The sequence below is a fragment of the Seriola aureovittata genome, chromosome 13 (assembly GCF_021018895.1).
Source record: "Seriola aureovittata isolate HTS-2021-v1 ecotype China chromosome 13, ASM2101889v1, whole genome shotgun sequence".
NCBI classification, from domain to species: Eukaryota; Metazoa; Chordata; class Actinopteri; order Carangiformes; family Carangidae; genus Seriola; species Seriola aureovittata.
The window spans coordinates 25,295,402-25,309,932 of record NC_079376.1 but is presented as its reverse complement, the minus strand read 5'-3'; the positions used below and the strand labels follow the sequence as shown (position 1 = coordinate 25,309,932).

The 14,531-nt window shown below is 41.7% G+C and overlaps 1 protein-coding gene across 1 annotated transcript in view; it reads left to right on the top strand.

The window, feature by feature from the left end:
- The window catches only part of si:dkey-288a3.2 (protein phosphatase 1 regulatory subunit 37), a 34,534-nt gene that overhangs the window by 15,459 nt on the left and 4,544 nt on the right, over positions 1 to 14,531 (top strand). Inside the window, exons 3-8 of the mRNA XM_056393924.1 lie at positions 154 to 199; positions 6,835 to 6,935; positions 7,129 to 7,248; positions 9,079 to 9,226; positions 12,020 to 12,175; positions 13,905 to 14,017. Of these exons, the coding sequence (XP_056249899.1) occupies positions 154 to 199; positions 6,835 to 6,935; positions 7,129 to 7,248; positions 9,079 to 9,226; positions 12,020 to 12,175; positions 13,905 to 14,017 (684 nt within the window). The remainder of the gene's footprint in view (positions 1 to 153; positions 200 to 6,834; positions 6,936 to 7,128; positions 7,249 to 9,078; positions 9,227 to 12,019; positions 12,176 to 13,904; positions 14,018 to 14,531) is intronic.

Here is a 14,531-nt window from a genome sequence, read left to right as displayed (position 1 = left end):
CCAGGGAGGGTGGATGATGCACTGCTGTTGCCAAATATTTCTCTGTGTGTGTGTGTGTGTGTGTGTGTGTGTGTGTGTGTGTGTGTGTGTGTGTGTGTGTTCGCGCCTTTCCCTCACACCTCCTGCTTCTACCCCTCTCTCTGTCTCTCTCAGCAGGGTGTGTGTGTAGGTGGCAGTGTGAAATGTCTGGATCTCAAAGGTAAGCTGAACGCCTCACTCCATCATTATTAAATATGATTGAGGACTTTATGTGACACGAGACACTGAATTATTTTCTAAATGTTTTACATGTTCAATGAAAATGTAATATGTAGAAAATATGGGACAACAGTTCAAATCAGCACTGATAATTTTATATTTTTAATCCATGTAAAAACACACACACACACACACACACACAATATCTTACATTTGCTGTAAATCTCAAACACTTGCCAAGTGAGTTTATTTGTGGAAATTATCTTGTTGAACAAAATGTGTGCACAGCCTTTGTTTGCAGTTTGTTATTTATTATGTTTTTGCAAAAAAAAAAAATAATGCGGTATTTGGTGCTAGCTGCTCCGTTGTTGTACAAAAAGCTGTCATCACTGGATTTTTCCACTTGTTCCTGATGCAGGTTCTCAATTTTCAAGAATTTTCCAGAAACAACACAGGATGTGTAACATAGCACATCCCATCCCAACCTTTTCTAAATGATGGCCCACTTGAAGATCTCAAAAATGTTGGCGGCCCACATCTGACCCAGTAATAATATGGAGGCCAAATAATGCCTTCTCAGAGCGCTATTCATTTTAATGATAATAATCAAACAGGACTGAACTGAAAGCAGGGGAAACATGTAAGGTTTTTAAACATTTTTATTGTTTTTAAAAATCATTTAATTTAAAATATTTGAAAACACCATTTTTTTATTTATTATTTATGTATTTATTTTTTATTACATATACATTTACCTTTTAAATTACATTGCATACACACATAGTAACTTTTTTCATCAAAATTCTAGTGAATTTGTCCTCCCACTTGCAATACCTTTGTGGCCCACCAGGGGGCTGCGGCCCACAGGTTGGGAACCACTAACATAACCGAAATCTATATATATTAATCTCAACCCTAGCATTAATCGGAACCTGAATCAGTGTCTGATCTTAACCCTAATTTATTAAATCACATTTATTCATTTTTAATTTAACCCTTATATTAGACTAAACCCAATGCTAGTTAAAATACAAAATTTAAACTAAACTAAACACAATCTTAGACACGATCCAGATTTTGCTCTAAATAGATTACCCAATAAATTAAACTAAATTTGACTGTAGCACTAACTACAAATTTATCCTAATCCTAGTTAAAATTCAAAAATTTAATCCTAATTCATTCTATTCTTAAAGTGTTCAGTTTAAATTCTAAACCCCAATCCTCTTCCTGAAGCAAAATTTAATTTCAACCCTCGCATTAAACTGAACTTAATCCCATTTCAAATACAAACCAGAAACCAAATCCTGAACTAAATTTTAATATGACTGTTATGATAACCTAAACCCTAATCCTAAACTAAATTTGATCGTAACCTTTACGTTAAACAAAATCTAATCCTAGTTCAAATTTTAAACCTCAACCCAAATCCTGATCGTAAACTAAATTGAAATCATAGAATTAACATTAAACTAAACCAGGAAATAAAAGGAGAAAATATACACTGTCAGCTAATGACCAAAATAAATATTCTGTGCACCCTCAGTGAGACACTTGGGTTTGCCTCTGGGAAATAATGAGATGGAGTGGTGGTGGAGGGGATGAGAGGCTGACACGCAGAGTAGCACTCATAGTTGCTCTCAGTTTGTTCTTTGCCTTTTGATTTTGTGACAGTCGCAATGGAAAACCCTGACTCACGTAAATAGGTGGTGGTGGTGAAGGGCAACATGAATTTGGTTTGATTGACAGATGGGGATATTGACTGGTAGTCAGTATCCAGAATGAAGCAAGGTCAACTTGTCTGATCTGAAGCTTCAGGCTGCTGTCTGCTGATACTTCATTACCCAACACAGGGGACGTGTCCATGTATTCTGAAGCAGGAGCTGCAGAGAAAAGGTCCAGAAGCCAAAGGTTTTCATGTTGCAGGTCATCTGGGAAGTAGTCTGCAAACTTCCCTGACAACTGAGGCAAATGCTGGGTTACAGAACTGGATATGTTGACACAAGGAGAGGCTTCCAAGGTTTCACACAGGAGTGAAAAGATGTCTGTTTTTCCCTCCTTGTCTCTTCCTTTTTTTTTTTGAAGGCCTCCATTTTTTCTGAAACCAACACTGTGCGGTTTCCTCCTTACATTGATATATTGATGATCAGATTTCACTGGTCATATATATCTGATAAATCAGCAAGTTTGTGTCAAAGCGCTTCCAGAAATGTGTCCACTTCTTCTCTCAGTTCAAAAAGGTGATTATACAGCCACCTTACTTCACTGTGGTACACACAGAATCAAAGGAACACTTTAACTGAAAATTTATGTTTTATCTCATAATTATCTCGGAAGTCAACATTATCAGTATCAATAGGGCTTTGTCCCAGTTCCACTGCAAGATCACCACTGGGGCAGACCACGACTTTTCGTGGTTCAACTTGGAGAATAAGGGAAGGTCGGGGTCAGGTTCTATGACGAAGGAAGAAGTAGTGAGTCTGTTGAGCCTTTTCCCTCCCATTATTTTCTTTCACAGCCGTTCTGCTGGGTCATTCTGGTGGGAGATGTTTCTCCATTGATGGGAGCGTGATTCTGACTTTTCTCGCCATCAGCACCTTGGCTTGGCTGAAGCCTGTGGTGGAGCAGGGAGCAGACCTATAGCTCATTAGAGCCATTACAGGATCTTCTTGCTTGAGAATTTTCTTTTCCATCTTTACAGCTATCTCTGCCTGCCCATTGCCTTGTGGGCAGTGAGGGTGCAGTGCTTGAAGTCAAGCTGCCATACAGACCCCTGGAACTTGAACACTAGGGTCCATTGTCACTGACCACCTTATATGGAATGCTCATCCTACAACGGTAGAAGTTGAATCTGCCAAATGGCTTAATGAAGGTAGTGAGTCATCTGGAAGAACCCACTGACGGCACTGAGTGAAGAAAAGACTGTGACCCCACTTACTTTTGCGGTGTTGTAGCCAGGATATACTGTTCTCTTTACTCATTGAGCCTGTTGAGATCAACACAGATGCACTCTTTGCCTGAGTTCTGCTTCAAGACTGACACCATGGATGCTCACCAGTCGACGGTGCTCTGTCACCCTCTCGATGATGCCATTTCCATCTTCTGGAGCTCCTTCTTTACCTTTTGCAGCATAGGGAGAGGTATGCACGGTGCTGCATGTACAGAATGTGGCTGAGCCTTGTTTTTAATGTCCCATGCTGACCATATGTCTGTACGTGTCCTCTGTTGTGCACCATTTCATGCATTCTCACAAGATTGTCACAGGCAGCAGCAGTGTGAGGAAGATGTCTACGGTGCGTCTGCGGATAACGCATGCTGTGAGTTCCTTTGTAGGTCACAGTGTTCTGGATCTGCCTGGGCTATCCAGTGTAATATTTGCAGGCTCTAGTGGTCTTTTGGGGATAAGTGAGTGGAAGGTCTCCTCGCAGATAATGTTCACATCTGCTCCAATTCAACCAGTGTGTTGATCACCAGCAACTCGTCAGCCAATTGCACTTTAAAATTGGCCTCCACGCTGGAAGCTCTGGCTCCAGGTAGACAGTGAACAGTGGCTGGCGATGCTAATCTAATGTTGCGGGTCCCCTTTTGCTAGTACATTGTTTAACCCTGTCAGAGGTGACTGCAGACCAGGCCACACAACCGCTTCTTTCCATGCCGTCCAACAGGGATAAACACACCACTTGCCGGCGACTAGGGGTAGATATCATCAAGATTTTAATACTACTTTTACTGCTTAACGATCTGGTACTTCAACAGTTTTCTTATCGGTATTTTTTGGAATTTTGTAAGAGAAAAAAAAAATTAAGCTTTGCTTTATTTTCTCATTTCAACTCAATTAACATTTTTTACTAGCAAACTTCAACAGCCTTGTTTTGAGAATACACTGATAACAATTAGCTGGCCAATGGTTACTTTTCATGATTAATGATTAAAATGATTAACCCATGTTCGTATAATAATAATAAAAGTAGTTAACTCGGGTGTCGTATAGCTCCGTTGCTTGAGCATCCGCCCCATATACAGAGGCTCCAGTCCTCGCTGCAGTTGGCCCCCGGTTCGAGTCCAGCATCGGACAAGCCCTTTGCTGCATGTCCTTCCCCCTCTCTCTGTCTCTCTCCACTGCTCTATCAATAAAAGCCCAAAAAAATAACTTAAAAAAAAAAAAAGTAGTTAACTCTGTGTGTGAGCTCCAGGCTGCTAGCATACAAAACACACCTGGATCAACGACGGATGAACTAGTGAAAATGCATCGTAGACGAATGTCTTAATCAGAAACGGAGTTGGTGAGATAGAATGTGCAAGAGAAATTTTATGTCACAATAATAAACAGGAAATCTATTTTCTTAATTTCTCCAGTACCGAGAGCAGAACCAATAACACTGCAGATTATCGATACTATGGTCTTTAAAATTTTGCCCTGGGGCCCGTTTACTACTGGGTTTCAGTACCCATCCCTCCAACGAGGCTATGCTTGGGCTAACACTGACAGGTTGATTATCAAGCCTGTGGCTAACGCTATCTGGACTACCCGTCATCTAAGATAACGCGAGGCGAGATGTGCTAAACTAAATTTGATTCTGTTACATTAAACTAAACCTAATTCTCATTCAAATTCAACACTGGACAAAATGTCCTCACTCTGAAGGTCTTAAAAAACTTTGCCGGCTCTCACCAGTGTAGCATTACAGCAGCAGGCACATCTGCACACTGCAGCAGGGTAAAGTTGTGTCTGATGCCATGATGGGCGTCATTGTCGTCACGCACTGATGACATCTGACTGCGGGTGTTGCTGCCTTATTATCTCCCCGACGCAGGGCGGATTAGAAAAATGGGATTTCAGATGGCGCTCCCTTCCACCCCACACGCCCTCCGCCATCACTCAGTTAAGTGATTATTGTTAAAACAGAGGAGAAAAGTATCATTTTGGAAATAATTATGATAGTAATTATCATTTCCCCCTTCTTGGCTGGGGAGATAAGAACCCAGGAGAGAGAGAGGGAGAGAGAGGGAGATTGAGTCTTGTTTGATCAGTCACAGTTTCATTTGGAGTGTGACTTCTGATCAGGGCTGGGGAGCGACAGTAATCAGATTACAAAATGTTGTAATCACTTAAATCCAATAGTAAAGACACATCAGTCATAATATTGCTTATATATTAATATATGAAACAAAAAAAACTATCGGATATGAAGCACTGACACATTCTAATAATCAGATTATGATTAAATTTAACAGTGATCCCTGATAATCATTCCTAAAAACATAAAAATCACACAAACAATAGGATTAATGGTTGGATAACAAGAATAAAAAAAAAATAATGTCCAAGAGAAGAAGAAAGAAAAGGCTTTAAGTAGAATAAAGGTTTGTTTCACATCTTTCTACAGATGGTAGATGATAGTTATGCAGTGAAAGAAGATAAGATACAACTTTATTCATCCTAAAGGACAGGAAGCATCTCTTTTTGTGATATTTGATATATATAGTAAAAGGGATATATTCATAAAACAAAAGAAACAGGAAATAACATTTTGTGATTCATTATGAAAAATGCAAGTATTAGATAGCATTACATTGGTCATACTTCTGCTGTAACCATTACGCTGTTTAATGTTGGTATGTATGTATATCTAGTGGTAGTAAAAAAGAAGGTACGTTGCTAAGCACAAAAAATACAGGAGCTGCAAGTTTCAAATTAAAAGCAATAAACAAACCATACAAAAATTACTATATTAGTAGTACTGCTGCTTATTTTGTCAGATATTGCAATTTCAGTTGCAATGGTCATTTTAATTTTCACTGAAAAAAATATAAATATGATGATTATGTGATTTTTGTTGGGATTTGTGCCTCACAAACACGTTCCTTTACGTGTGGAGAACATGATTTGAAGGCTGAGCGTTGTCACACATTTTACCTTTAGCAAAGACATAACAGCTCCTGCGATTTGGATGTTGCACTTGGTCATGTTGCGACTGTGATTATATATTAATTAATTGATCAGCCCTAATTAGTATATTAATACAATACTATTTAAAAGTGTTCAGAAAGGTGGATCAGTGTCAGTATCAGTGTTGATGGTTTAATCAATAAAATTTCCATCTGAAATGAATTGGACCCACTGCAGTAGGTACTGCTAAATATTAATAATAGGAAATGTATGTATACATTGTTATATATGTGTTAAATTGTTTATTCCATACTCTGTATGATTTTGGAAGTATCTCAAAGTAATCAGACTATGTTAAGGAATTTCAGAAGTTGAGTTGTTTATAAAGGGACGTCAGTTTATTGATTACGACGTTGTGCAGGCAGTTGGTAATCAATGGACACTCGAGCAGTCCCATCTTTGGAAGCAATCATGAAAAACAACATCCAGTTCCTTCTAACTGGAGCTGTCATCATTATTTCTCTTTCTCTGTTTCTGATTAAGTCGCACAACTTTATTAAAAGAAAACACACACACACACAAACACTCAAATAAACTTCGCCTATAGAGGAAGCTGTTTTCTCCTGATTTTGGCTGAAATGTTCATTTCAGAGAAAAAGGATAAAGCACATTTAGAGCTGTGCAATTTTGCCTGTTAGCAAACAGGCTCCCAATTATCTTGTGTTTGATTGCTTGCCTCTATCAAGGTGAGCGATTAGACCACCGCTCCTGTGAAGCTCTGGAAGTCGTCCTGAAATCGCTGCACTTTGATTTCATCAATCTGCAGGCAACCCAACTGGAAGAAAATGTGAGTTTTATGAGCAAAACTTATTTTCCTCATCTTCGTCTTCCAATTCCAATACAGTTTCATATTCAAGCCTCACCCTGTATCAGATTAGAGGCTATTTTTTTCCTCCCAAAAGAACTTCATAACATTCCTGTCAAATTTGAGGCCTCGCTTTCTTCATTTTTTTTCTCCTGCACTATTTCTTCTCTTCCAGGGAGCATCGTCTTTGCTGGATATGATTTTGTACTATGAATCTACAACCCATCTTGACATTTCTGACAACGGCAGTATGGGAACATCCGGTTGGAGGGCCCTCGCTCATTTGATAAAGCAGGTTGGCTGACGCAGTGGAACAGTAATCTTTTCTTGTACGCTTTCTCCGGGGGATAATGTACATCCTGGGAAGTGAGTTTGTTGGATTGGAGATGCAGGGCAGAGCGAACAGGTTGCAAACTTCACCCGCAGCAAACACGAGTGTAAACACATGAAAACACACACACACACACACACACACACTGGGTCACTACAGCACAGCATGCACCACTGATCAGCTGTGAGGAGAGAAGCAGTCGGTGGAGAATACATCGTAGCCGACTGCTCACTGACTTCATGTCTGTGTGATTGGAGAAACACAGGCTGAGGGAAATCACTATAAGGACTTTGAGCAGGACTTTTAATTTGTCATGGGCTGCAATAATCTCCTCTCTACCCACCTCCGCTCAATGGAATGAGGTCAAGGAAAGTTGTGAAGGAGAATTCATAAGGACTTATATCACATGGTCGATAAATCCTCCTTTACTGACCACAAATAAACAAACAGGATTGAAATGTTGAAAGAAGATAACATGAAAGAAAAATACAAATAGAGTGGACGGTCTGATCAGGGTTATATAAATGCTGGTCTGACCAGACCACAACTCTCCAACTGTCACCAAAGTCTCACAACCAGTTTACACAGTTTCAGCCAAACCCGCATCCTACAGATTACATTCATATCCAACTAATCTGCATTATCCAAATGTGATGCTGTGTGGTTTTTATAATGTGAGAAACATTTCAGTTGACCACATCTGAAACTGTTCACACCTATTTTAGTTTTCCCACAATATAAGCTCCTCACTCAGAGTGCTGGGGTTAAGGTTTGTTGGTCTTGGTTAAATACTGAGGGAGTAAGCACCGACTTGAAGGAAGCCTAAACCCAACAACACATATACATGTAGTAGGAGGCAGGAAGTGAATCCCAGTCTCTGGGGTCAAAGGTCCTTGGCTTTGTACACCCAAACATCAGGATCTCACAATTATTGGATTATAAAACAAAATTGCCACAGAGCACAAGGCAGGAAATTTTATTTCCAAAAGAGATGAATAGAATATGATCACATGTAGGACAATAATCAAGCATTGTGTTAAAGTGCATCAAATCTCATGTTGCGCCAAAAGTGAACCTGCAGCATTTGAGTTCATTTGAGTTACGAGCTCTTATAACTATTATTGATGTTTAACTGCTCTCTCCTACGCACATACTCTAAACCACCGAAAATAACATTTATATAGAGTATATATTTGGACTCAAGAAAGAACTGATTAAAATTTGGTGGCTAAAGGATAAAAGTCAAAGGTCAATGTTAGTGTGACCTCACAAAACACTGTTTAGCCATTTTTCAAGACTTCACAGCAATTATGACAAAATTTCACACAAATGGTTCATATTTTATGACTCTGGATAAACAGTTTGAGTGGAGGAGGCAGACGACCATGAGGAGGTGAATCTAGTTTACCTCTGCACCCCCGAATATCCAGCATCATCCTACACCTAACAAAATCCCTAACATCTAATGTCAAACCCAGACCCACAATGCCCCATATCTGCCCCATCTACCTGACCGCCCCGTCACTCAGGCACGTTTTCTTCCTCTTCCTGGTTTCTTCTTCAGTGTTTGATGTGAGGGTGGACAGACAGGTTGGTCCACTGTTAGATTCTAACTCTGCAGCTCCACCTTCTCCACTCCTCTTCTGACAGGTCTGAGTGTTTGACAGCATATGGTAAAGCTTTTTTTTTTTTCCTTCCCCCTCGCTTCTTCTTTCTCTCCTTTTGGTCAGATTAGACGTGTCTTCAACTGTGTCTTTGTCTGTATTCATTGTATTTCTGCACACTGTGTTCCAGAGTGTGTGTCTGTCCAGGCTAGATGTGTGTAACGTGCCCATGGTCGACTACCCAGCCCTGTCTCTATCTAAAGCTCTGCTGACCAGCCGGCTCACAGTGCTGCACCTTCACAATGCCCAGCTCAGCGGCATGCCACTTTACACACTGGGTATGACGCACACACACACACACACACACACACACACACACTGAGCACTCCTGAGCTTCAGCTGCTGAACACTGACCACCAAGATCTTATTTGTTTGTTAAATTATCTTCATGTGTAAGTGTTGACTGTGTACAAGCATGTGTAAATGTGTGTGTGTGTGTGTGTGTGTGTGTGTGTGTGTGTGTGTGTCTGTGCGTGCGTGCATGTGTGTGTGTGTGTAGGTGTGTGTGTCTGTGTATGTGTGTGTGCATGTGTCCTGTGGCCAGCAGGACCAGATTTTGACCTGTGACCCTCTCTGCAGGTCTGGACCCGGATTAGAGGCCTAATCTCTTACCTGTCACTTTACACACCACTGCACACATCTATAAAGGTTCTGGCAGCCAGGACACACACACACACACGCACACACGCACACACACATATTGGATTCATGTATAGTCTCTTGAGCCAAAATATGACCTTACATATGCACATTTCTATATTTTTACACATCCAAATATCATCTGTACACACTTACATGCACACACACACACACACACACACGCACACGCAAACACACACACACTCACACTCTCACACACACACACACACACACACACACACATTTAAAGCACATGAACACTTAATTTAACTATCTAACAAAACACCAACAGTCAGTGAGGTCCGTCCTCTCTGACCTTCACTGATTGGCTGCTGCTGTATCTGTGAACAGTGTGTGTGACCGTGGAGGAGGGGAGGAGGGGTAGAGGGGCATCGGTGGGTCATGTGACCCACAAGTGAATTGGATGTAGACACAGGCAAACAATTACTGGTTGAGTATGCACACATATAAATTCACTCACCACGGGTGAACGCAACACTCAGAGGGGGGTTGAGTGCTGTATATGGATGGACACAAACACACACACACAATTTTCTCACTGTGTATTAATTTTCATTATCAGATGGAATGAACTATAATAAACTCTGGTAGACGATCTGATGTCAGAGTGAAATAATCTGACTTTTTGTTTGGACACAAACATCCACATGCTGATCTCAGCCTCTCGGGTCCTCTCAGCTGGGAGCAGAAAAAGACCCAAATGGACGCAGTATGCTGCCCACTCTTCACAACAGCAACAGCCACTTCCTGGATCAGTTTGATATTTTAGAGTCTCACACAGTCCCCCCCCCCATCCCATCCCATCCCAACCCTCCCTCCTCCCACATTTATCCCACCCCTACCCTATTCTCTCTGCCTTCACCGAGCCGGCGGCCACCCCTCCTTCCCTCCCAACAGGGGGTCCTGGCTGAGGATCATTGCCTTCGATCGGAGGGGCCTCTGATTGCGGGATTGGGCGCTCGCGGTGGAGTCGACCGGATCAATCCCACCGATTCCACCATTTGGTCCCCACTGTGCCTAATGACAATGTTGGCATTCCACATGCAGCCCAACAGGCTTGATCAAATCTGCAGCATCGATCGGGATGCGAGGGGCAGCGAGGGCCCAGGCAACACAGACACACGTGTACCACAGTACAGTACACATTACACAAATGCACAGGGAATGCCAGGGGAAAAAACACAAGAGAACTCTGCAGTGCACCATTCAAAGCTGCAATGACGTTCAGAAATGAAAAGAAGGAAAACACGGAGGTGCACGCTGACACTCTGTAAGAGAGGGTCATGAAATTTGACGGGTGTTTTGTGAGGTCTGAGGAGACACAGCTCTGACCTCTGCCACATCTCCTTCATGTTTGAATGAGTACCACTTGATCTTCACTGCAGTGATTTCAGGAGGTGGCGATTCCTGCTGTGCTGTCGTTTCATGCTCAAGTTCACTTGCCATCAATCAGACGACTACAGTTACGATCCAGAGGCCTCAACTTAGAGGACCATATCTCATATCTGTATGTTTTAATTGCGTGAGGGTTCAGGGTGTGGTCCACCTTCTCCATCTCAAGTTGGAACAGCAGATTTTCTCTTGGACTTCTGTGTGTGTGTCCTCTGACTGTTTCTGAGCTTCACCCGTTGTGCTTAACAGCTTCACATTATCTCCTCAGACTCCACCCCCCCCTACCTGCAGGTGCCCTCACCAACCAGTAAAACCTGCTGGTGCTTCTCCAGGGACCTGATCCCCAACAAAGAACTGTATCTGGGGAAGAACCTTACAACCAAGAATAACTTGCTTGTTAAAATCACAAAAGTTCATCAATCACTGTTACAAACTTGAAAGGATGTGGTCTGATTCATGATTATGACCATTCTGACTGTGGCTCATGATAACCAGTGTGGAATTCTGCAAAACGCAGTCAGGGCAAATAAACTTCAGTTCTTCATGAGTCATTTCAGAAGCCTGTTGCTGAGCCCAACTTAAAGTCAAACTAGATGCATAGGGATATGATCATAGACACCACATTGGTCGCTTCAGCCCGTTGCTGAGATGCGTCTTAACAGGCCAGTCTTGCCCGGTCCAATATGGCAGCAACGTTGACGTAGGATCCGGTGGCCAATGCGGTGTCTATGTATATATGTCAATGGATATAACGTGTTTCTTGCTGATGTCTTTCACTGAATTTCTATCAGGGAGGTGGCTACAAAAAGAAAATCAAGGATAAAAAATACTGGAATCCTCTTTGAACTTCTAAATGAAAAGGCTCTGACAAAGTGGATTTAGCAATGAAAAAACATTTTTGGTAGCATTTCTGCTTGCTGCTTTCTCAGCTCAGACTAATTCAACAGTTTGAGGAGAATACTTGTACTTTAAGGGAGTGATGACATATTCCTGATGTTGTCTTTTGTTGCTGCCTGTAGTTGGTGCACTGAAGGCAAACAGGGCTTTGCAAGAGCTCCACCTCACCAACAACCTGCTGAACAGCTACCAGGACGCCCTGCAGCTGGGAGACCTGCTACGCTACAACACCACCTTAAAGACTCTGGAGCTCAGCAACAATGCTGTGGCAGATTCTGGTAACATTTTCATCTTTGGTACAGAACAAACACCATTGATTCAGACACTGTCCTCAGTTTGTGCAGATAAACTAAATACTACAGACTGAAGTCCTGTTTGATTGCATTTGGGGGGAATGGTTCAACATTTTGGAAACAAGACTAGGTCAAAACCTAGTATATGTCTGAACCGCCTATGGTCAAATCCTCATTTTAAAACCATAGTGTCTGACAAAATCCCTAAGCATAAATTAAAGTTAGAAGAGATAGACTATCTTTCTTATTGAGTCTGTCACACAGAGCACAGCCTCCGTCTGGGATCCACAATAGTTTATTCTTTATTTACTTCAACTCCAAAACGTTACAGACTTTTATTAGAGGCAGGTCTAACTCCCTCTGTTTGATATGAAGAGTTGGTCATAACAGTATTTTAGTACAAAACCTTGTTTTCAGTCATTCCCATCTGTTAAGGTTACTGCATTATGTATTAATACAAACTCAACACTACTGTAATCAAAAGCCCTCCAACATTTCAGTGGGCAGAAAACCTTTATGTCTTAACAGGGCTTTTATTGCTGTGCTGCAGTAAGTGTATTGTCTCATTTCCAGATGCTGCTGCTTCTGTTGTTGTACATGCTATTCAGATCTGCTAGCTTCTTTAGCAGTTACTGATAACATCTCTCTCTCTCCCTCTCTCCTGCTCTCTCTGCTCGGTGTGTCTTATGTTTAGTTATTCCTCTGCCTCCCTTAGTAATAATGATACATGTAATGAAAGTAGTGTATTTGCTGTAATGGAGGCGAGGCTCAGTGTAGTGGAAGTGCTCCTCCTCTTCCCTGCAGTTCCCAAACAGCAGGGAAACCAGAGCAGCTTGGTAGACTACCTGTAACAAGAGGTGTTGGCATCCGGTTCACAGTCCAGATCTGAACCACCACTGGACCTGGTGGAAATATGGTCAGTTAGTCAGTCAGTCAGTCAGTCTGTCAGTCAGGGACATTCCAGATTATAGGGCTGTCCCCACTGTTATGGTCTGGCTAGAAGTATTGATAAAACTATGTTCAGGTAAGTTAATGTTTAGGAAATATTCTTTCCAAGAGCAAAACAACGAGCCTGGTTCAAAAATCCATGTAGCTACACATCTAAATCTCACCGATTAACATGTTGTTTTTCATGTGTGTAATCTGAACACAAACAGAAATGGGTTTTAGTGGGAGATACATGTTTTTACTATGTCTATATCTCACTCTGTGCATTAAAGCAAATAAGTGTATTTCTCAAAAAGTTGCACTTTATGTCAAGACATGCATCCCTAAATATTTATCATTCCCATTATGTGAACAAGAGTTAGCAAATCTCCGCAGAAGTTTGCACAAGTGTGACACATAATGTTACTAATAATTAGTGATCAGACCCATGATCAGTTTTTAATTTTTTTTATTAAAGAATGACCTACCTCATTTGCCCGCGAGGAACCTCATAGGTAAATATAGTGGGAGGTGTCGTCACACTGTCAGCATGCTAACTTGCACAGTTTATTATCTAATTAATACACATATGTGAAAAGGTTACGCACATAGCAACCCTCGTCATAGTTACTGGAGCTGAAGTCATAAGCAGCACTGCAGCGACACTCCCACTAAACATCTGTCGGAGCCATTTAGCTTACAATCACAAGCAGAGACAAGCAGTTAAGTTGATCATGTTCTGCTGATTACCATAATTGAATCCATGTATTTATTTTTAATAATCCAGGTTTGGAGGAGCTCTGTGATGGTCTGAGGCGGCAGACGGCAGGTCTGAGGGTCTTACTGCTGAGGAACAACCACATCACTGCTGAAGGCATGGTCCATCTGGCCAAGACGCTGGTGAGGAGCAAAATCAAACACTGAAGAAAGCCAATAGATTAATACAGTCCAGGACTCTGCTTGTAGAGGAGATGCCTTCAGCCTGTCTCCAAGGGAGACAGCTATATTTATGTTTGTAGGTACATTCAGCAACATGAGTCACACCTATAAGACCATGCAATGGCAAGGGATGTTGGATAAAACACTGTACTATAAGTTAGAACAGAACGTTTAGTCTACAATAGATAAAGCTATCCAGGCCTCTGTATGCTTAGTGTTGGAACTGCTTGTAAACCGCCCTGGGGTCTGATTCTGTGTGCAGAGGTATGAAGGTACAGCTTGATTGGTGAACTGGAAGGACAGAGGACGCGGCCCTCGAAGGTGTGGCCCCTGAATTGAAACACACTCTGTCCCTCCACCGCAGCTCAGGAACAACACGCCATCCTACACACAGAAAGACTAAAGACTTGAACACACCTACTTTGAGTCTATTTCTGACCATGAAGTGAGCGGAGCAGCTCTGATACCTGTTTTC